Genomic DNA, 20,926 nt, shown 5'->3' on the forward strand with positions numbered 1-20,926 from the left:
CAAACTGCACTTGCTTAATTTGAGGGGAGATTGAAGTCCGTCCTTCCAGTCAGGATTTGGTTAATACAGCCGAAAGCAATCAACTTTGCCAGCGGGAGGCGGTGAAGAGCTGGAGACGAGACCAACCCCCCAAAAAAAAAAAAAAAAACTGAAGTCACCATCCCACTTTCCCTCTCCAGTCTGAGGGCAGGTAGAGGCACAGTGCGACAGAGCTGCAGCACTGCTGACTGCCTCTCTGACACTTTCACCATCTGTCAGCCGCTGGATCTCCTGCCTACAGCTCTTAACCAGCCAAAGTCTGGATTACTGCACGTTTTCTTCAGTTTTATGTGGTGGAATGAAATTCTCCTGAACCGAGGCTGCTGTAATGAGATGTGAGTATATGATATGTGTGACAGTTGCTTGTGTTGATGCACAGTGTCAAACCTGAAACACAAATTGATCTCAAAAATTTTGCTGAAGCTTCTGTCTTAGGATCAGTGTGGACTCTGCTATTGCTGTTGCAGGAGCCTGCATGTTTCGGTGATGAAGCTGCCTCCAGCACAGGTGGGTGAGGCAGTCTGTGGGTTTGGTCACTTGTTACAGCCACATTGAAATGTAACTGCCTAATATCTAGGTGAGCATGTGCTGTCTGTCTTTAAAGCTGGCAGCAGCAAATGTTCAGGGGGGGTGTTGAATCACGGTACCGCGCCTGTGTTTTTATTATCCTTTTAGTTTTATCATTCCTTCCTCTGAGTACAGTAGGTTAAGATGTCACCATGCTATTAGACATTCCTCCAACTCTGATAACAAAGACAGGCCCGTACAGGCCTGCCCCTGGGAAAACGGTGTGAATTCATCAACTAGAGGAGGTGGCACACTGGAAAAATAGTGTCCCATCTGACAAATCTTTGAGTCTCCTTCAGATATTTGGCAGAAGACAAATCAGCCCTATTAAGGTCTTAATCTAAAATTTGAGTGAAAGACAATGAATTATTTCATTGTTCATTGTATTCAGTGTATTCAATTACAAACAAATTGAATCCGATCCCTTATCTCTAAAGACACCACTTGAATAACCTGCACGGCAAGCTCAAACTGAATGTGTGTATTTCTTATGGTGAATCCCCCCCCGAACAGACTTTTCCTGCCTGAGTTGTAGATTCATGCAGTCTTACTTGTGCAGCCACCATTCCCCACCGCCCTCACTAACCCACACCCCTTATATACACAATCCACCATCCTGCCCTGAGGATAACATTATCAGCTCACACTGGTGTTTACAAAAACTTTCACCACCTCATCCTTCTGCATCTTATATCCGACTGATGAATGAATGAGAGAGTTTTTTCCAGTCGAGCTCACGCAAGGACACGTAAACTCCAGGCTTTGGAAACTAACTGACTCACGTGAGAAAAACCTACATTGTGGTTATGGTGATTAAGCAATTCAATTACTCATTGCCTTTGAAGCTGTCATTTCCTCTGAACATGCATAACCTCTTAACTTTTACTGACCTATTAAATCGTGTAGTCATTGTGAGACGGGGATAATTCAGTGCTATAACACTTTGTGTTAGAGGAATTTGCCCTTACACACCGGACTGCATATTTCATTGTTTATCACAAGGTTCCTGCAATGTGCTTATCTGTGAAGTTATGCTCTGATTTTTTTTGCATCATTTAATTTCACTTATCGGTGCATAAATCAGAATTGAGGAATGCGTGGTATCTTTCATCTCCCAGAAATTTGAGAGGTTGCCCATTTAAACGTTCCTTTGACACGCCTCCTCCTCATGCTCTCCCCATGCTCTCCTTTTATATCTGTGCGTGAGAAGAAAAGGCTTTTCATGCGCCTTGCTCCACTAGCCAAAGCTGGTGGTGCCAGTAGCCATAGTTTCTTTTCTTTTGAGAAATTGACCTGAGACGACAAATCAATGGCCTTGACAAACCAACCACTTGTCAGTTTCTCCTGGGGTAAAAAAAAATAAAAAATAAAGTATTTCAGTTTCTGATTGTAAAATGGTAATCAAGATAATTTTTACTGTACCAACTAAACAAAAAAATAGCTGAAACATTTCTAGTTCAACAATAAAGTGGAAAAACTCCAGAAAATCAAGGATTGCACAAAGAGAAGGAATTTAAACAGAATTACATCTCTGGCTGTTGCTAGATGTGGTAATCATATCCAAAGCAGATGCGTTTCTCAAAATGCTAGTTTAACTCTTAATAGTGCATACAGAGCTGTAAAATGTTACTCTTGAATGAGTGTGTATGCGAATATGTCCGACTTCTGACATGAGTTCTTCTTGTTTTCCACAGTGAACCCGTGCTGTTATCTGCCCTGCCAGCACTCGGGTGTGTGTGTTAGGTATGGTGAGGACAAGTACGAGTGTGATTGCACTCGCACCGGCTACTATGGCGAAAACTGCACTGTCCGTGAGTCCAGTTATTCTCATGAGATCAGCGCTCAGCTTTTGGGGAATTTGAGGCATTCTGTTTTTCTTTTGTCCACATGATGGAGGGGTTCAGGCAGCTGCTGAATGAAAAACTTTCATTTTGTTTTTCTTAAACCAGGAAATAGTGCAACACACCCTGGCCCAGAGAGTTGGGATTTCTTGTCTAGACCTAAATATTTAGAAAATTATCAGAAACAGGAGCTAAACTACCAGGAAGGGACCAGCTGGATCAGTGCTGCTTCTGCCAATCACTGTGCTGAAGCATCTACTAATTCTGTTCACATTCTCATTAACAAGGCTCCTTCACACACTGTGGGCCTTAATTAGATGTGATGTGTTTGGCTTTCAGTTATGTAGTTACGTCACACACTCCAGGGATGATAACAATTAAGCATTGCTCAGATTGAAGAAAACTGTAAGTCAAACAGGGAAAGGAAAATGGGTTAGTGTGACAGCTTAACAGAGCATAACATTAACGATCTCTTACATAACGTAGACTAGCCAGGTACATGTGACTCAGTTATTTCATTCCAGCAGAATGAACCTTCTAAAACATTATAATTATATTCATTCTGTTAAATAAACAGCTGCATAATTACTGAACATCTTTATTTTTACTTTCTTGCAGCCAAATTTAAATATATCAGGTCAAATCTACATTAATGAGAGACTCAGCACAAAACTGAACTAACAATTGTATTAAACCGCTTTTTACTTGACTTCAAGACTCATTTCTAGAGCGAGAAAGTAATAAGTCACTGCACATATATATGCTCAGTAGTTTTCTTTGCCCAGGTTACAGAGTCAGATATGAACCTGAGCTGTACCAAATATTATTGTATGCCAAGATTTACATTGGCAATAAACTCTTTCTTCTGAGAATGTTTTCTCTCACTCAGTAAAGTCCTGAACATTTTTGAATGCAGGTAGCGATTCAGAGGTCAGTAAATAGGTTATAAAGCCAAGCCCAAGCTGGCAGTGTCTTGTTCGATGATGACATAATGCTTTAGTTATCACTTTCAGTTCCCATCTCCAATAACAATAGTCTGTTTTTTGTTTTTTTTCCCCGCAGCGGAGCTTTGGTCCAGAGTCCGTCAGCTCATCAAGCCGAGCCCAGACATGGTGCATTACATCCTCACCCATTTTCAGTGGCTCTGGGACATCATCAATCACACCTTCCTACGGGACGTTCTCATGCGGCTGGTTCTAACAGGTCTGATGCTTTGTCAAACAAACTGATTCATGACTGTTTCTCATTTCATCAGAAAATCTCTCTCTCTCTTTTGTTATGAACAGTTAGAGCCAATATCATACCCAGCCCTCCAACCTTCAATTCAAAGTACAGCTACCTCAGCTGGGAATCCTACTACAATCTGAGCTACTACACTCGCCTTCTGCCTCCAGTACCAGATGATTGCCCTACACCTCTTGGGGTTAAAGGTTAGCTGCTCATTCATGCCAAGCGAAAAGTTGCAATATTTCTGTGTCATGCTTGGAACAAATAATTGCATGTAGTTGTGCCTAACCCTAAGCCGACTCATAGCACCCAAGTCTGCAGACAAAGTTAGAGACTACGCAACAAAAGATTTGCGATTATTGTATTTTTGAGCTGCATATGTGTTACACCATCAGGAATATCAAATGCAGAACATATCTTCTGCTCAGTGTTTTATCAGTGAAAACAGACCTCTGGCTACAGTGGCAATGCATGCAGCATTGACCTCGAATTAATAGATGTACTTTTAATAGATGTACTTTTTCAGTATTATGACTAGAGGTGTGGCGTATCTGTGTCATGTGGTGTGTGTGACGCTGTGGTTTTTCTGTTCAGGGAAGGCTGGGTTGCCTGACCCTGAGCTGCTGGTTGAGAAGCTGCTGAAGAGAAGAACGTTCAGACCCGACCCCCAGGGCAGCAACCTAATGTTTGCCTTCTTCGCCCAGCACTTCACCCACCAGTTCTTTAAGACCTACAATCGCATGGGCCTGGGCTTCACTAAGGCTCTTGCACATGGAGTTAGTCAGTTTACAGCTTTTGTCCATTTACCATTTCCAAAGGAAAAAAATAAAATTAACATCAAATCATAAAACATACTAAAAGTAAATAAAAACTTTTTTTTTTTTCACATTGTGGACTGTGTTCAGTTTAAGTGGATCTGTCAGGGTATTGTGGGTTTTTCCTATCAGTTGTTTGTGCATCCGCTCACTTCTTTGCTTGTCCTCTGTGAAACATCCAGGTGGATGCAGGACACATTTACGGTGACAACCTGGAACGTCAGCTGCAGCTCAGGCTTCACAAAGACGGAAAGCTCAAATATCAGGTGAAAGTATTAAAACTTTGAAAAAGAAAAGAAAAAAGAAATAGCCTATCCACGCTTATTTATCTGACTTGAATTAGTTGACCATTCGTCCATCACTAATCAGCATCTGCCAAATTTGAATCTGATGTTCTGAAGAAACCTTATAAAGTGTTGCAGCAGGAATATAGTCTCAGATAAAGTGTTTGGGTTTTTAAGTGTAATTATTCTTCGCTATTTTCCTCCCACCATTAGTTAATTGACGGCGAGGTGTATCCTCCTTCTGTGGCTGAGGCCCCCGTGAAGATGAGTTACCCACCTGGGGTGCCCCCCGAGGTTCAGATGGCTATTGGTCAGGAAGTGTACGGACTTCTTCCCGGGTTGGGAGTGTACGCTACGCTGTGGCTGAGAGAGCATAACCGAGTGTGTGATATCCTAAAAGCTGAGCATCCGACCTGGGATGACGAACAGCTTTTCCAGACCACGCGCTTCATCATCATTGGTTAGTTGGGGGGACTTTTAAAAGAATATTTTGACATCCTGGGAAATGTATGTATTTTTTTTTTTTTTTCATTTTGAAAATGGATAATGTAGCTGAGCTTAGCATAAAGCTTGGAAAGAAGGGAAACAGACTCAGAGGGAATCACTCTAATTTGAGGTTTTTTTCTGTTTTTCCAGACATTGAGATTAAGAAGATGTTTCTTTGCTTTGACATGTTTTGACTGTACCTTAAGTCTTCTTCAAAGGCATCCTATTACTCTGACAAAAGGCAATAAAATATCGCAACCAGGATCCTAAAGCTTATTAGCAGACTCATCAGATCTCATTTAAGCATGGTTAATGGGCTTATGCCATGATATTTATGCTGCAGTACCTTCCTGGAATCTCCAAGTTCCTTGCCAGCCACATAGTGATGTGAAGCCTCCATGCGGGCACTGCACTCAGTTATGTGCCAAAACGAAGCTGGCACATGACACAAACATTAAACCACAAATGTGTTTACTTCACCCTGTGTTCAGTCAGTTATCCAATTTCTGATGGGAGCTTCATATTTAACAGACAAACGAGAGCTTGAAGCGCCATTTGTTTTCTCAACTAAATGATACAGAATGAGCAATAATGCTGAGGCCTATTTTTCTAGTACTGGTGTTTTTGACATTTTTAATTAGATCTCAGCAGACCTCCACATAAACCCATGGATTTAGTTGGAGAGAGTTTGAGTTTGAACCTGTCAAGTTTCGATTCAGTCGGTTGGTGTATGTAACCTTAATTATCTTGGCTCACCCTCTTTCTGTCTCTGCATGTTTCTCTCAGGTGAGACAATAAAAATCGTAATAGAGGAGTACGTGCAGCACCTCAGTGGGTACAAGCTGCAGTTGAGGTTTGATCCCACCCTGCTGTTTAACTCCCAATTCCAGTATGGGAACCGTATCGCTCTTGAGTTCAGCCAGCTCTACCACTGGCACCCCTTGATGCCTGACAGCTTCTTCATCAATGGAGACGAACTATCATACACTCAGTTCCTCTTCAATACTTCTGTTCTCACACACTACGGTGTTGAGAAGCTGGTGGATGCTTTCTCTCGACAAGTTGCTGGCCAGGTAAGCTCCCACAGACATGAAAAACGGACAGGATTACATAACAGTATAAATATTCAAATGGAAATAGAATCGAATTTTAGGTTATAATTGTTTATAACTTCCTGATACTTACATTCAAAACAATGTTGCTTTAAATAGAAGTGTGGGTTTTTATGCCAATCCTTCTTAGTGTTTCCTATTTTGTAACTTGTAAATACTTTATTGCAAGTTGATAACTCACAGTATTGTTCTGTGATTTACTGAGGATGGTGATGGCGTGTTCTGGGGTTAACTGCTTTAGAAACTCATTATGTGGTGATAGCACCCATATGTAATAGAAACATTCTCACACCTTATCATATATTAAAAACTGTGCTGCTTTTTACTTAATAGAAATAAAAAATAGTGTAAATCTTTCTCTGCATGATAAACTACCTCAATAATGATATCATGAAATAAGACCCCCATCTGGAACTTTCATTTGGATTAAACCAAGTCAATCTAAAACTTGATTTTAATACATGTTTCATGTTTAATATGTAAATATTTTCATTATATTCAAATTCAATTAATTTCAACATCATAAAGATTTTAAAATCTAGAGTCATATTGTTTTACGTGATATTATGTTTCATGTTCGATTCCTACTTTTCAAACATTTGTCCTACAGATTGGTGGAGGACAGAACATTAATGCTGTGGTGACCAGAGTGGCTGTGGGAGCCATAAAGGAGTCCCGCCAGCTCCGCATACAGTCTTTCAATGAGTACAGGAAGCGTTTTCACCTCAAGCCGTACACGTCGTTCAGAGAATTCAACGGTAAGAACTGTTTTGTTTGCAGACCACGCAGCAGGGAGAAAGCATGTGATTTACGACTTTTACAAGTCTGTGAGAGAAGCTGAACATACATTCTTCAAATAAATGGCATCCACTTGATTTGCAGGCTTTCTCTATTGCCCTTGCAGGAATGCAATATCAGCAATCAGCAATGTAATATAATATTATTGCCAGTGAATGCTAGTAAGGTTTGACTACCAATGTCACTTAATAAAGTTATTACTGTAATTCATCCCTCGGGAAACGTCATATTTAAGGATAATCCACCCACTGTTGCTGTACATTAATTATGCAATACTTCTAATCTTTTTGCAGATAATGAGGAGATAGCCAATGCGCTTGAGGAATTGTACGGTGAAATAGATGCTCTCGAATTTTATCCTGGCTTGATGCTGGAGAAAACACGAGAGGGGGCCATATTTGGAGAGAGCATGGTGGAGATGGGTGCCCCCTTTTCTCTGAAAGGTCTTCTAGGAAATCCTTTATGTTCTCCAGAGTACTGGAAGCCCAGCACCTTTGGAGGCAAAGTTGGATTTGACTTAGTGAATTCTGCCACACTGAAGAGACTGGTCTGTTTGAACACCAGGACGTGTCCTTATGTGGCGTTTAGAACGCCAACAGAGGAGCAATCACATACAGGGAAAAGGGACAGTAATGTATTGACCGATGAGTTATGACTCTTTCCAGACACCAGAGGTTTATGGTTTGAACGCATTTTTTAAATAAAAGAGCCTGCTGCTAAAAAACAAAGAAGCGTTGATGTTTGAGAGGATAGTGTACAGTAATGCTTGTTTGAACAGCACTGGAAAAATCACACGGGACACAGAGCTCAGTATTACATCATTCATGCCTTTTCTATAACTCGCTCAGTCTCACACTTAAACACATTGAAACACTTGAACCTGAAAACTGAAATACCAACACTGTCCCTGTTTTGTCTTTTTTTTTTTTTTTTTTTTGTAACATGTAACATAACATAAAACTTACTGGGTTACTGAAAATGTATTTAGATTGGCAGACATTAAAGTCTTTGTTTTTACTCCCCATTGTTCTGAATTACTGTTTCCTAAGTTGGCATTCCCTCCTCTGTTTTGTTACCCACCGCTTATCGTGAACTTTGTGTTTTCTTTGGATTGAGATTGAAAATGATTGATGTCAAAAGAGAGATTAAAAACAGGGCTTTAAATGCAACGCAAGCAAGTTTAGACACATAAGACACATTAAACTAAAACATTGCAACTTAAAACATTAAAACTTAGGTAAACTTTCTTTCCAAATTGGTGTATTTATGTAAAGGACAGCCAGTAAAAATCCCTAAATCCACACTTTTATGCACTCACGCTATCCTGTAGTGCTTTGTAATAATAGAAAGAAATTAGAAAAAGAATAAAGTTAAATTACTAGACACTTTTGGAGGTACCAGTAGCTGCAGTCATTATTATTATGATATATTTTATTTAAATATTTACATATATACAACAACATGCAGCGTCTTTCGCGTCACTGGATTGAACTAAATCGTCATGTTGCCTTTAAACATTGTCAGTAAAGTCTCAATTCAAAATGTGTATACAACAAAAAAAATTTCAAACATTTATAAATTTGGAGCAATAGCTGTGTATGTAAAGTGCCATAAACTACACTATATGTCCACACACAATAAATATTTCCTGGATAGAAACTTTCAGAAAAATATCGGATTGGTTAAATTTTCGACACCACTGTGATCATGTGAAGGCAGCACAGTCCGGGGGCGTGGCTTGTAGCTAAAGCTAGCAGATTAGCCGGAGTGATCGGTCGGAGTTGGTGACATTTTACCGACACTAACAGGACGTAATATTAAGGTAGGATCACGATTAAACACGCGTGACTAATGGCTGTTTTCTACGCTTTTATTATCACGTGTAATAGCGGCATTGAGTTACTTGTACTTGTGTAACTCGGTTTACGGCTAGCTAATGTTTACTACTCGGTACAAGAGCAGCTAGCTTATTTGGCTAACGCTCCGTTAGCTCACTCTCACAAACGCAGGCAGACTTTGCTGGTTCGGCCTGTGTCCTACTTAATAAACCAGCTGATTGGATCGTCTCTGTCCTCTCCCCTTGTGGTGTTTGAATACCTTAGAAAACAGCACCAACAGTTAACAGTTTGCTAAAGATAACAATTAGCTGGCTTGGCTGTCACTTCAACAAGGACTCTTACAGATGCTAACAGAGGCTAACAGATGCTAACCCTAACCCAGCTGCTGTTTACAAGGTGTTGGGGACATGTTAGCCGAGATAAAAGAGATGTGTTTGGATTATTTAGCAGCACTGTGCAATAGTATGGCATGCCATCTATCTATCTATCTATCTATCTTTCCCTCTTAATGTGCTGCCTCACTCTGTTAATGTTGGGTGTTTACCTCCTGGTCTCTTAATCTGCCCATAAGAGCTGTCTTATACACGGATCGCTGCACCAGGAAAGGCCTTTTACAATCAGCTCTTATTAGGTGACACACTTAGGTTAAAGCTATGTATAGTCTCTGTCCTGTTTTTTATTTTTTATTTTTTTTTGGGGGGGGGGTTAAGCTTTGACAGCTCTGGTGGCTGTCGGTTTGGATGATTACGCTTCACTGAGTGCTGTGCTTTCTGATACAGAGTTGTTAAACTGCTGGGCTGGGGTTATAAATATTAGTCAGATTTAAGGCTGCATGTACTAAAACCTCCATTAACCTGGTTAAAAAAAATCATCACTTCCCAGAGCTGACGATGTTGATATTATTTGTAAATTTAAGGGGGGGGAAATGCATTAGATTAGCTAATATTTATATTGGTTTGACGTGCACACTTTACCTTGCATGAAGGGTGAGCTTGCTAGTCAGAATAAACAGAAATATAACAATAGCGTTTGCCTTTCAAAGTTGTGATAGAGTTGCATCAGTGTTCTGTTTACCACATCAGTAACTGCTTCCCTCAGGTGAGCTGTTGTCATGACGACTCTGGATGACAAGATACTGGGGGAGAAGCTGCAGTACTACTACAGCAGCAGTGAGGATGAAGGCAGCGACAATGAGGATGAGGATGTAGAGAACAAGACCATCAGGGATCCTGGTGTTCATGAGCCTGAGCTCGACTACAGCGCTGACGGAAGCGCTGTCAACACAGGTAGGTAACACAAATACAGGCCCTACAGCTGCTACTAATGACTGCAAAATTACAAAAAAAAAAAAAAAAAAAAAGGAAGGAAGCAAATTTGCTCAAAACCAAATGTTGAATTTTAAAATTTTAATTTTAAACATTACTGTGATAACATCGGCTGTTCCTATTCAGGACCAAAGGGTGTGATTAATGACTGGAGGAAATACAAGCAGCTGGAGGTGGAGCAGAAGCAAGAGCAGAAGAAAGAAATGGAAAGACTGATCAAGAAGCTGTCGATGACCTGCCGCTCGGATCTAGACCTGGAAAAAGATAAAGAGAAACAAAAAGAGCTGCAGGACAAAATTCAAGGCAAAGTAAGTAAGATTGGGGACGAAATACATACATGGAAAAGAAGATAGGCTAGCAAGGGTAGATGGAAACACACTTTGGATACTAAAAAACTTGCTGAAGTTAAGCAAATGAGATAGTATGTTTATCACCTTTGGACAGAAGCTGCCTATTTTTCCCTTGCTGATTCTCCTTTACCAAAGAGACGCAAGTGTTATCAGTCTTGTAAGCAAAATGTAGAACTGTTTTTTTTAATGAAGCATATGTGTTTTCCTTTTTGTCTGTTCCACAGATGACCATGCAGGAATACAACATGCTCCAGGAAGAGGAGGATGATGAAGACTTCCTCCAGCATTACCGAATGCAGCGCATTGAAGAGATGCGGCGCCAACTCTGCTGTGGTAAGCGCTTTGAGCAGGTCTATGAGCTCAACAGTGGAGAGGACTTCCTGGAGGCTTTAGACAAGGAGGATAAAAGCACACTGGTCATGATCCACATTTACGAGCCAGAGGTCCCAGGCTGCGAGGCCATGAGTGGCAGTCTGCTGTGTCTGGCTCAGGAATACCCGCTTGTGAAGTTCTGCAGCGTACGCAGCTCGGCCATCAGCACCAGCGCACTGTTCAGAGACAGTGCTCTGCCCGCTCTGCTCGTGTACAAAGGAGGAGACCTGATCGGCAACTTTGTGCGGCTCACAGACCAGCTCGGGGAAGATTTCTTTGCTGTAGACCTGGAGGCTCTGCTGCAGGAGTACGGCCTACTGCCTGACAAGCCCCCCCTCGTACCTAAGACAGTTCGCAATGGAGCCATCATACAGACCACTGTGAGTGATGAGGACTCTGACCTTGATATAGACTAGAATCATGATATCTAACATGCATTACATGCTCAAGAAACATGTACATAGTCTGTGTGGACAATAGATCCTTTATATAAACATGTGGCGTGACCACAAACTGAGCCAGGATTGGCATTTTACTACTCATGCAGCAACATAGGACCAGCATTGAAGCAGAACCAAATGTAAATGCAGACAAAGCACAGACATCATGGCCATGTGTGCATTCATCATTCCACGGTTATCGTGAGTTATATTTAAATGAGAATAAATATTGTTCTTTTTCATTATGGGGACTTTTTGTCATGCACAGTGAGAATGCTGTAGATCCAGGCTGAGCTGTGACTGTCAATTATTTATTTGTTGTGTTAAAACACATTTCCTTTATTTCCTGTGCATCCCCATTGTTTTATAAGTGTGGCACTGTAGAATACAAACCCAACCCAGCCCTAACTCTTCAGGCATAACTGACTTTGAGTTCATTTGTTTTATTTTTAATTTTATATGTGCTGTACCATTTCAATTAGTAATAAAAAAATAATCTTTTAAGTCTTTGGACTCATTGCTATTTTTATTCATCACAGTTGTCCAACACAAAGAAGGAAATCAGGAAAATTAAAGGCGCAGTAACCAAAATTTTAATATTAACAAAGGAGCCAGTGTAAAGTGAAGAGATTCTCACAGTGAACAAACAATAGTACTGTCACGCAGCTTTGCAGTTGTCCTCGGATTACTGCTTTGATCATCCAGCCAACAAGTTCTGTGCTCAACAACCTTGTTTCCAGCTGTGTTTTCAGGAAAAAAGCTCCACTAAACCCACTTTACTACCAGCTCAGCACCACAAGGAAATAGAGGAAGATGCCAACGAGGTGCTGATTATAGTAGAGCAGTCTGCCAGATATTTCCCTCTGGAGACCATATCATAGCTGAAAAGAGCATAGATATTGGACTTTAAGTCAAAACAACTTCAATTTTCACGACATAAAATACCAATCGGTTGTTAAAATGGTACATTTCCTAAATACCCACTCTCCATATTTACCTTTAGTAATTACCTGAGTTAGTTTTTACTGGTAACGTGAGACTGATGGTGCACTCGGTTCAAATTCCCAACACAATCAAGGGAGGAGGAAATGGTGCATGTAATTGAACACAAGTCAGTATTCACCTCAGCGTTTTTGTTCACCTGCTTTATGCACCTTATCAGAGCTGTATCAAGTAACGGTCAATTCAGATTCAGGAACATTTCCAACTTCTGCTGTTCTTCTGTTTCACATAAAAACACACAGGAAAACAACAGATCATAGTTAGTACAGATGGATATCAACAAAATAACACAGTCAGTGTTCAGCATTTTCCTCTTTGATGAGTTATTATCGATAAGCACACTTTTGAAAACACCTTTTCTGTCATTCACTGCAACTACGTCATTGTTCACAGCTTGAGCTGCCTCCCCCAAGTGGCCAGAAATATAACTGCATACCACGTTAATCTCCAGTAATCAGCATAACATCAGAAGCAGACTCCTTGAGCTGCCCAGGTTCTCCCATTTCCTGCTAAAACAGCCGATTAACATTTGTCTTGTCACAAGTGTAATTATTGTTATCAGTAGGAGTGTTATTTCTAATGCTGATAAAATTATAAAATATAAAATTAATTCCCATCATCGTCATGACAAAATGTGATTGATGTAACACCACCCACACAAGTAACTGAAACAAAAAAAAATTTGCCACAGCACGAGCTCCAACCAATTGTCGCTGAGTTTCCTCTGTGGTGATGCAGCAGCATCAGCAGGCTCCTTTCCAGTCCAGTAAATTTCCCAGAGCTGATTTTTCAAACGGATAGGCGGATAGGTCAACTCATCCAATCCTGTGCGCTCGATAATCACCCTGAGCAGAAAAAGCCAGGGCTAGTGCTAATCTCTGCAACATCACCCAAGCTCACCATTCACCTACTTTACACCTATCACACAGTGTAATTTGATCTTATCTGCCCCATTGGCTCCTCAGTGGACAGCCTACAAACACCGGAGCAACAGCAGCCAGAGGCAGGTTAACGCCAGCAGCAGCAGCAGGCCTGTTTCTTCATGAAGGGACGGAGCAGCTGAGTCATGCAGATCATGTCCACAAAAGGCATGTTCCAACAGGAGATGAGTTTCTGCACTGATGCCTGTCAGCGGAGGAGAAAGAGTCACATCACTGTGTGTTTTGCAGCTTTGTGTTTATCATCCAAGTTGGGCAACAAATACAGAAGGCCCACGTGGGGTCAAGCTGATTAACAAATCATTTCATTATCCCTCTGGTGCTTAACTGACATGATAAATCTAACTGGAGCCAGTATGGCTGTGAAATCAATGCCAACTAATGGTACGGGCTCAGTGCAGTGAATCTGTTGTGAAGCTTTTCCCAACTGGGTCCAGTCTGCTCTGAATTCAGTTGAAATGTTTGGCTGTGTGAAGAGAATACGCACCATGTTCGGACCATTCATCCCACAGTCGCTGAGCATCCCCATCGTGGTGTTCGTGGTGTTCGTGATGATCTGGGTCTGTTTTGAACACACAGAGAAGGTGTTTCTTCTGCACGTCATGAAAAATAAATTACAAAAAGTCCTCGGGCTAAGTAAATTCTGTGGGTTTTAAGAGAACAGGGGTGGATAAAAGGAAAGGATTAAGAGGGAAAAGCGGCAGGACACCAACAGGAAATGAAAATAAAGGGAATTACTAAACCAAGAAAAGAACAGACGGGTGTTTTGACCTTGAGGGGAAGCCAAACATTTTAACCACTATCCGCTTTAAAAATGTGAATATCACATATCCTGGATCTTCAGATTAATATTCTATGTAATGAATATTTTTTACATTTCTTGGTTGGATTTGTCTTATGCAACAAAATAAGTACTGAAATTCAAGGTAGCTAACTCTTAATAATTATTTGATGTATTAAAAAAGTCCTGATTGTGCTGAAGCAAAATTTTCAGCAGCAACAAAGAAGAAAATGTTCAGTTTTTGAATGATCTGTATAACATTGAAAACAACAGAAAACTTACTTTTGCACCACCACATCTTTTTCTATAGTGAGTTTCCTATTTTATATATGAACAGTAAGGAGTACCGTTTGAGTGATGCCAGAGCATTCGCTTGAGCTCCCTGAGGGCCTGGGTGAGGTTCTCCAGCTGGTCATGGAGGTGGATGTTCTCCTCTATTAGTGCATGGATTGTGTCCTGGAGTTCAAAGCTCTGACTCTGCGGGATGAGCAGCGTCAGCAGCATGAAGAAAAGCACCAGCCTCGGTCCTCTCATGGTGTCCGCAGCACGCAGCCTCTATGATGCCTTCGCAGACACCATGCCACCCCCTCTCTTCACTTTCTGCCAATCTCACGTGAAAGAGACCTGCTTCACTGCAAAAATGATTGGAGCAGATGAGTTGATCAGCTTAAAGTCCAGGGGAGGTGACTGCAGAATGTTTTCTTTCTAAAGCCAGGAGTGGAAAGCTGCCAATGGGCTGCTTTAAAATCTATTCAATGTTTCCACACCAACAGGCACACTGACCACTCCATGGGACCTCAATATGCTTCAACATGGTGAGCTGCAAACGAAAATTATACATGTCAAAATTTCAACTGTGTAGTCGTAAGAGCTAGCTGTTGATTTCTTAGGTAATTATGTGAAGTACAGTAAAAAAATATTAATAAAAAGAGAAATGTTATCCACGCTGAAGGAACAGACAGAAAATCAATGCAGACATCCTGACGGTATTTAATTAGCTGTAGCTCATTTCTGTCACATGCATGTTCATCACTGGTATCAGGAGAACAAGAGGGGAAGCAAAGTGCTTTCAGATCATCTATGATCTGCTGTTGTGCTGTATAAAATCTTTTTTTTTTTTCCAAATTGTACCCCAGAATTTACAAATTGTGCATTTTTTACATTGGAAGTTTTGAACAGTAAAGACCTGGAGAGAATGTGATCCATTACCAAACCAAATGACTGCATTTAAGTGTCAGGAACCATCTGTGGAATAGAGATGTCACTGAGATCTTTGGCTAAATCAAGACTCGGGACAATGATGTGTTTTTTCCAAACAAAAAATGTTTATTTATCAATAATATGTATCAATTTATGCTGTCTTGGCAGCCCTGGTGCGCTTCTTTTTGACCACAACAGGCTTCTGGCTCTTCAGAATGGCACTGGCACGACGCAGGGCAGCCTGAGGAAACAATATAAATAATTATAAGCTATATATATTATATTTATTAATATAAATAAATATAAACAAAAATAACAACCTTAAAGCCAGAATTCAAACCAATGTGTTGACCAGGATTGCCACTAAAGTACCCAGATTAGAACTCACCATGCGCAGGTCCTTCCTGTACTTGTTCTTGCGGATGATGTGCCTCAGGCTGTTGAGGGTGGCGCGGGAGTTCTTGTTAATGGTGATTTTTTCATAGGAGCCGGCAGGTTTGTGCTGACCTGTAGAACAAAATAAAGGGTATTTGAATTTAAATGCACAGTCAAACTTGAAGCTCAGGTCGTGTTAGTGTATTCCAGCATGTGAGTGAGGAGGGTACACTCTACAGCATACAACTGTTAAAACTGAAAATTCATCTGCATCACGATTATCCTAACTCATTGCCAAGCATCCCCCCTTCTCTTCACATTTAGGAATATAAACCAAAGCAGGTATATCTTGAGACCCAGCAATTCATTTTTGTCCCTTTGCTTTTTTTGTAGTGGACATTAGTTTTTGCTTGATTCCTCTAATACTTTTGGATGCACCTGATGCAGATAAAACATTTGAAAATGCAGAGATTTGCTCTCTGCGTGTTTGAATGTTTTATGTTTGACATCAGTGTCATCACAGTGCATGTGTTATAAAATGTGAAGTTAGTTTAAAGTTTAAAAGATTTCTTTTCCCTTGAAATGTTGTTTTGACCACCCCCCACACTCAATTTATCCCCCAAACGTCAAAATGAAAACACTTTTCTATCCTCAGAAGGATATATCAGTCCTTATTTGTTGTAAGCAAACAATGTAACTAAGTGTTCAAGCACGTCAAGCTCAGTCGATACTTGTACTGCTGCAGGGCACAACTGGTCACGATTTTGCTGTTACTCTACTGTGAAATGTAAGTCTACATTAGAATTGTACCTCAATTGAGCTTAAAGACCTGAAGATGAAAAGAATCATTTACCTGCACGCTTCTTCAGCACGATAACAACACCCTTGCCGTCAGCAGCTGGCTGCACACCTACAGTCTTCTTGTGCACCAAACCATTGAAGCGGAAAGAGTTCCTGGCCTTAAGGTTGTTGGGCTCCTGTCACAGGAACAGATTAAACTCATTCCAACAGCTGCATTTTTAACTCATCAAAATGATTCCTTTCATATGCCTAAACCTAGAAAATGTGGTCTTAATAAGTGAAGTTTAAATGAAATGTCACACAATCTTAACATAGAAAGAGCTTTTACCATTTATACTTCAAAGAACAAGCAAGCATTGACTTGTATAATAAGTATTAATGAAGTGATCATTAACCATTTAAGTAATTACGTTAATTATTACTTACTAAAATGAGACATAGAAAGATGCCAACCAAAACGTAAGGGACAGTGTGGTAGGCACCTTTTACAAATATCCAAGACTTAATAGTTACATGATTCTTGATGATGATGAAAATGATCAACATTAATTTGTGATGAAGACTAACTAACAGCTAACACACACACTGGCTGAGATCTTTACTCACAGTGCTGTAGGTCTGTCCGTTCCTCTTGATGAGGAAGCTGGAGCAGTTCCTGATGACCATCCACTGCAAATGGGACGACATGGTGAACCTGAAGAGAACCGTGTGTTAGTGAAGCCACCATGACAGGAGACAGCCCGGCTGTGGCCATTTAGCATGCAGCTAGCACACAGCGTGTTAGCGCAAAGCCACAATGCATCTACGATTTTGATGAGTTGGGGGAATCCGAGCTCTGTTTTAAACACAACGCAGACTGTTTTAGTGCAATCTCTCTCAAAACTAGAGAAATCTGAGCTATCGTTTCATTTCGGTGTAATTTTCCAACGCTAGCTTCACAGCTCGGCACGGCGAGGCCTAGCCCCGGCGACGTGTTCACTGAGATTTCTCTGCCATTTCTACACATACGGTGACTTTCTCTGGCCAAAGTTGGTGTATTACAGCCAACTGAAGAATAATATTTCAGTTTCAAATATAAATATAAAAACAGCATTCAAACAAACCAACTTTTAATGACGGACTGTTAGCAGCGGACACGACCACGTTACCTTTTAGCGGAGGAAAAGGACCGGAGAGGGCGGAAGCCGCTTTACGGAACCTCTATCAAAGATCCTTGCGCGCCTAAATTCACCTTATTATAAGATATTTATCCTCTAACCACCATTGTCACACATATAATACACGTATAGCCAACAATTGTTATATTTATTGTGTTGTTTTTAAAGTGACTCGATGCTCTTCTAAATTTTTAACACCATTCTGTGGAGTACTAGTTATCCTGAACTCCAGCGGAAGAACACGTTCTTGTTTGCGTTTGGGGAAAATCCCTACGTCATTATTCCGCGTCCGGTGTTTACAGAGGGACGTCAAATGGTCATCAGATACAAAATACCAGCTGTTTTAACCCCAAACGCATGATAGTTATTCTGTTTTATAACACTACTACGTGTTCAGGACAAGTGCAGCATAAATAGATCGCGTAATGTAGTGAGAATCAACAGTTCTTGACACGGATTTAACATATTTTGTGCTGTAAGATGTGAACACCACAAAGTTGTGAGAGGGGGGCAATTACCGAGGACGCAGCTGATTTTAAAGCCGAAGGAAAAATTGAAAGCGGTGTTTAAATGTGATGGACGAAGAAGACGACCTGGAAACGGTTGGTGAAGAACTGTATAGTCGGATTTACCCAAAACACAAAGAGACTGCTGGGAAACTCACAGGTGAGCTGACGTGATTAAGCCAGTAAAATCCGCATTGCAATAGCACTGAAAATATGACTTGAAATCAAAGTTGCTATGTCTGCCTGCATGGTCCAGGCATGTTGCTGGAGTTGCCAGGTCCTGTCCTGAGTCAGATGCTGCAGGATGAAGCCATGCTGACTGCAGCTGTGGAGAAAGCCCTCAGAGCCCTGCAGCTGGCTCAGGAGCCCAGGTATGGGAACGGGCAGGATCCTGATCTCCCTTCTCGATAATCCTGATCAGGCTGGTCTTAAGGAATATGTTGGTTCTCGCAAGTCCTCATTTCTGAGTCCGATGCAGTTCCAGCAGAGAAATAAGGTAGCCTAAAAATTACCCACCATAGAAAATAGGTTAAAAATGGCATATTCTAACCTTTTTCCAGTAGGGTAACATGTAGGGAAGAGGATGATGTGTCTGTATCTTCGGACTCCCTTGGGGAGCAGCTGTTTGAGTTGGTGGATATCTACAACACTGGCAACTCACAGAAAATCACAGGTAAGAAACGCATCAAAGAGCTGACGGCATGGCAGATAAAATGATCAGAACCTAGTGTGTAATCTATTGAAATGTGACTGTTCTACCACAGGAATGCTTCTGGAGCAGCACAAAGAGGCAGTTTTAAAGCTTCTTTCGGATCCAAAACTACTGGAGGAGCAGGTGCACCTTGCTATGAAGACACTCCAGCAGTATGTGACTTATTTCTGTACTCATATCTGTATAACAGAGTCCAATCACTCATTTGCATCCCTTTAACTTGCATTTTCAGCCAGCTGCAATCTAGAAAAGAAATAATGAAAATAGCCAAATAATTGATTAAATTAATGCCAGTGTTAAGGAATTAACTACTGTAAAACCCAGCTGTTAGTAATAATTTTCCATCTACTTGTCTTCAGGCAGAATGAGGAGACGGATGTCAGTGACTCATCAGATGCTGACGACACAGAGAAACTGGGAGAGAAGCTCTTCTCACTTGTGGAGGAGAGAGATCCTCTCCGTGCAAATGATATTACAGGTGAGCTGATATTCTGTCGGCATTCCCTGTGAATATCGTTGGTTGTGGTAGCTGTGACATCATGGAAGTTCATGGTTATTATTATTACATAGGCATTTATATAAAAATATAACATAACACCAATAATATTTGTATTGCATTGATTTGTGTGTGCAGGTATGCTCCTTGAGATGGATCCAGCTGCTCTCCAACAGATGCTTCGTGACCACAAGATGCTGGAGGTGGCTGTTCAAAAAGCACAAGCGGCACTGGACACTCATAACTGAAGTGCTGAAGACAATGGACACATAGAATAACACATTAAGATAACATACTGCTGGAAAGAGCTGACAGGTTATGCCAGGAGATCATGGTAACACCGTTTATACAACTCTTTAAAGGGACTAAGTTTGACATAGTGTATTTTAGTTAGAAGGCTATGAAGCCTCTTCCCATCTTAAAATTTGATATTTCCACTTTCTAATACAGGTTCTCACTTTACCAAGAAAATACCACGTTGCTCAGTGAAAGGATAGAGCACAATAAGAAATGTTTATCATTATTGCTCCATATGGGAGGCACAACTCCACTGCGAATTGCCAGAATTATTGTTGCTTGTTGACAATATGCCAACTGCATGAGAGGATTTAGTTGAAAAGTGTTTATGTCAGTGTTACCAACAATCATGTGAGAGATGGCAAAATATTTGATTATGTCAGCTGTACCCGTAATGATTTCAGTGTAAGTGGGTGAAATGATGGCTACTGTTTTGGCCATGCCTTGAAATGTTGTGTGGACTTTCATGTTCCCCAGTGAGTCAATTCCTTGGCTGTTTTCACTCACCTGCGAAATATCTCAACAACTACGATTTGGATAATAACTCAGACAGATCTCTTCATTTTTACCGTTATACTGTCAAAGCTTCATTTTGACCATAACTTTGATTTATAACTAAATACGTTCAAAACAACACAAATCCCCTCAGGTGTTTGTTTTGTGTTGATTAGTAAAGTTTAGCATGCCAGCATGAGAAAAGATGATAAATATGTAAAAAAAATATTTTGTTATGAAAATATTTACACAATTTTAACAGATTTAAAAAGAATAAGCTCTATTAAATTAAATTTCCTGAGTTGCAAGAGTTGTAGGTTTTTTTTTTCATACAGTAAACTGAACACACCACTTTTTTTCCCCCCTCTCTTTAACCACTGCTGAGATCGAGTATTTGTATTGGAGAGATATGGATATTCAGCTCTGTGACCCAAATGCAACACAAATAGATGGGAGGTACAAACTGGGGCTCATACTTAGTGAACTTGCACAACAGTGACTGCTAAGTTTGGTTAGCCGAGTGTTTTTATATGAAATTTGTATTTGAGATTAGACATTAAAATGTTACTGTAAATACCATCCTACAGTATGTCATTTCAGTATTCATTTCACAAAACTCTCAATGGATTCCCTTCAGGCACAGCATTAAGTTTGTCTCACCTCACCTATTCC

At 40.6% G+C, this 20,926-nt stretch overlaps 3 protein-coding genes across 4 annotated transcripts; 2 read left to right on the forward strand and 1 right to left on the reverse strand.

Moving 5' to 3' along the window:
- The first annotated feature begins 163 nt into the window (after positions 1 to 163).
- pdcl (phosducin-like) lies at positions 164 to 11,998 on the forward strand. The gene is made up of 15 exons (XM_029516446.1): positions 164 to 374; positions 463 to 546; positions 2,301 to 2,417; positions 3,510 to 3,650; positions 3,734 to 3,877; positions 4,269 to 4,450; positions 4,672 to 4,755; positions 4,987 to 5,233; positions 6,046 to 6,332; positions 6,982 to 7,129; positions 7,463 to 7,817; positions 8,885 to 8,943; positions 10,111 to 10,293; positions 10,459 to 10,640; positions 10,907 to 11,998. The coding sequence occupies exons 1-15, from the start codon at positions 368 to 370 to the stop codon at positions 11,468 to 11,470; spliced, it is 2,784 nt and encodes a 927-aa protein (XP_029372306.1). The 5' UTR covers positions 164 to 367; the 3' UTR covers positions 11,471 to 11,998.
- Positions 11,999 to 15,518: 3,520 nt separating this feature from the next.
- Positions 15,519 to 17,779, reverse strand: rpl28 (ribosomal protein L28). The gene is made up of 5 exons (XM_029516099.1): positions 17,740 to 17,779; positions 17,198 to 17,285; positions 16,644 to 16,767; positions 15,804 to 15,922; positions 15,519 to 15,656 (listed from the first exon to the last, which is right to left on the reverse strand). Exons 2-5 carry the CDS (start codon positions 17,276 to 17,278, stop codon positions 15,567 to 15,569), a joined length of 414 nt encoding a protein of 137 aa, XP_029371959.1. The 5' UTR covers positions 17,279 to 17,285; positions 17,740 to 17,779; the 3' UTR covers positions 15,519 to 15,566.
- A 265-nt stretch (positions 17,780 to 18,044) lies between these two features.
- LOC115052226 (uncharacterized) lies at positions 18,045 to 20,821 on the forward strand. Of its 2 annotated transcripts, none has more exons than XM_029516235.1 (6): positions 18,045 to 18,414; positions 18,511 to 18,625; positions 18,815 to 18,927; positions 19,019 to 19,118; positions 19,326 to 19,444; positions 19,601 to 20,821. In XM_029516235.1, exons 1-6 carry the CDS (start codon positions 18,324 to 18,326, stop codon positions 19,708 to 19,710), a joined length of 648 nt encoding a protein of 215 aa, XP_029372095.1. In that variant the 5' UTR covers positions 18,045 to 18,323; the 3' UTR covers positions 19,711 to 20,821. The 2 variants fall into 2 exon arrangements, with proteins under 2 accessions (XP_029372095.1, XP_029372096.1); XM_029516236.1 differs by having other exon boundaries at positions 18,818 to 18,927.
- The last annotated feature ends 105 nt before the right edge of the window (positions 20,822 to 20,926 follow it).

This window comes from Echeneis naucrates, chromosome 12, assembly GCF_900963305.1.
Source record: "Echeneis naucrates chromosome 12, fEcheNa1.1, whole genome shotgun sequence".
Taxonomy (NCBI): Eukaryota; Metazoa; Chordata; class Actinopteri; order Carangiformes; family Echeneidae; genus Echeneis; species Echeneis naucrates.

Excerpts from the sequence above, each read along its gene's own strand:
- pdcl (XM_029516446.1), top strand. Across the intron at positions 4,756-4,986 it reads ACGGAAAGCTCAAATATCAG|TTAATTGACGGCGAGGTGTA; the intron begins GTGAAAGTATTA and ends TCCCACCATTAG. Across the intron at positions 8,944-10,110 it reads CAGATTAGCCGGAGTGATCG|CTGTTGTCATGACGACTCTG; the intron begins GTCGGAGTTGGT and ends CCCTCAGGTGAG.
- rpl28 (XM_029516099.1), bottom strand. The coding sequence starts at position 17,278 with ATGTCGTCCCATTTGCAGTGGATGGTCATCAGGAACTGCTCCAGCTTC. Across the intron at positions 16,768-17,197 it reads ACGGACAGACCTACAGCACT|GAGCCCAACAACCTTAAGGC; the intron begins GTGAGTAAAGAT and ends TTCCTGTGACAG. Across the intron at positions 15,657-15,803 it reads ACAGGAAGGACCTGCGCATG|GCTGCCCTGCGTCGTGCCAG; the intron begins GTGAGTTCTAAT and ends TTGTTTCCTCAG.
- LOC115052226 (XM_029516235.1), top strand. The coding sequence starts at position 18,324 with ATGGACGAAGAAGACGACCTGGAAACGGTTGGTGAAGAACTGTATAGT. Across the intron at positions 18,626-18,814 it reads CAGCTGGCTCAGGAGCCCAG|TAGGGTAACATGTAGGGAAG; the intron begins GTATGGGAACGG and ends ACCTTTTTCCAG. Across the intron at positions 19,119-19,325 it reads GCTATGAAGACACTCCAGCA|GCAGAATGAGGAGACGGATG; the intron begins GTATGTGACTTA and ends ACTTGTCTTCAG.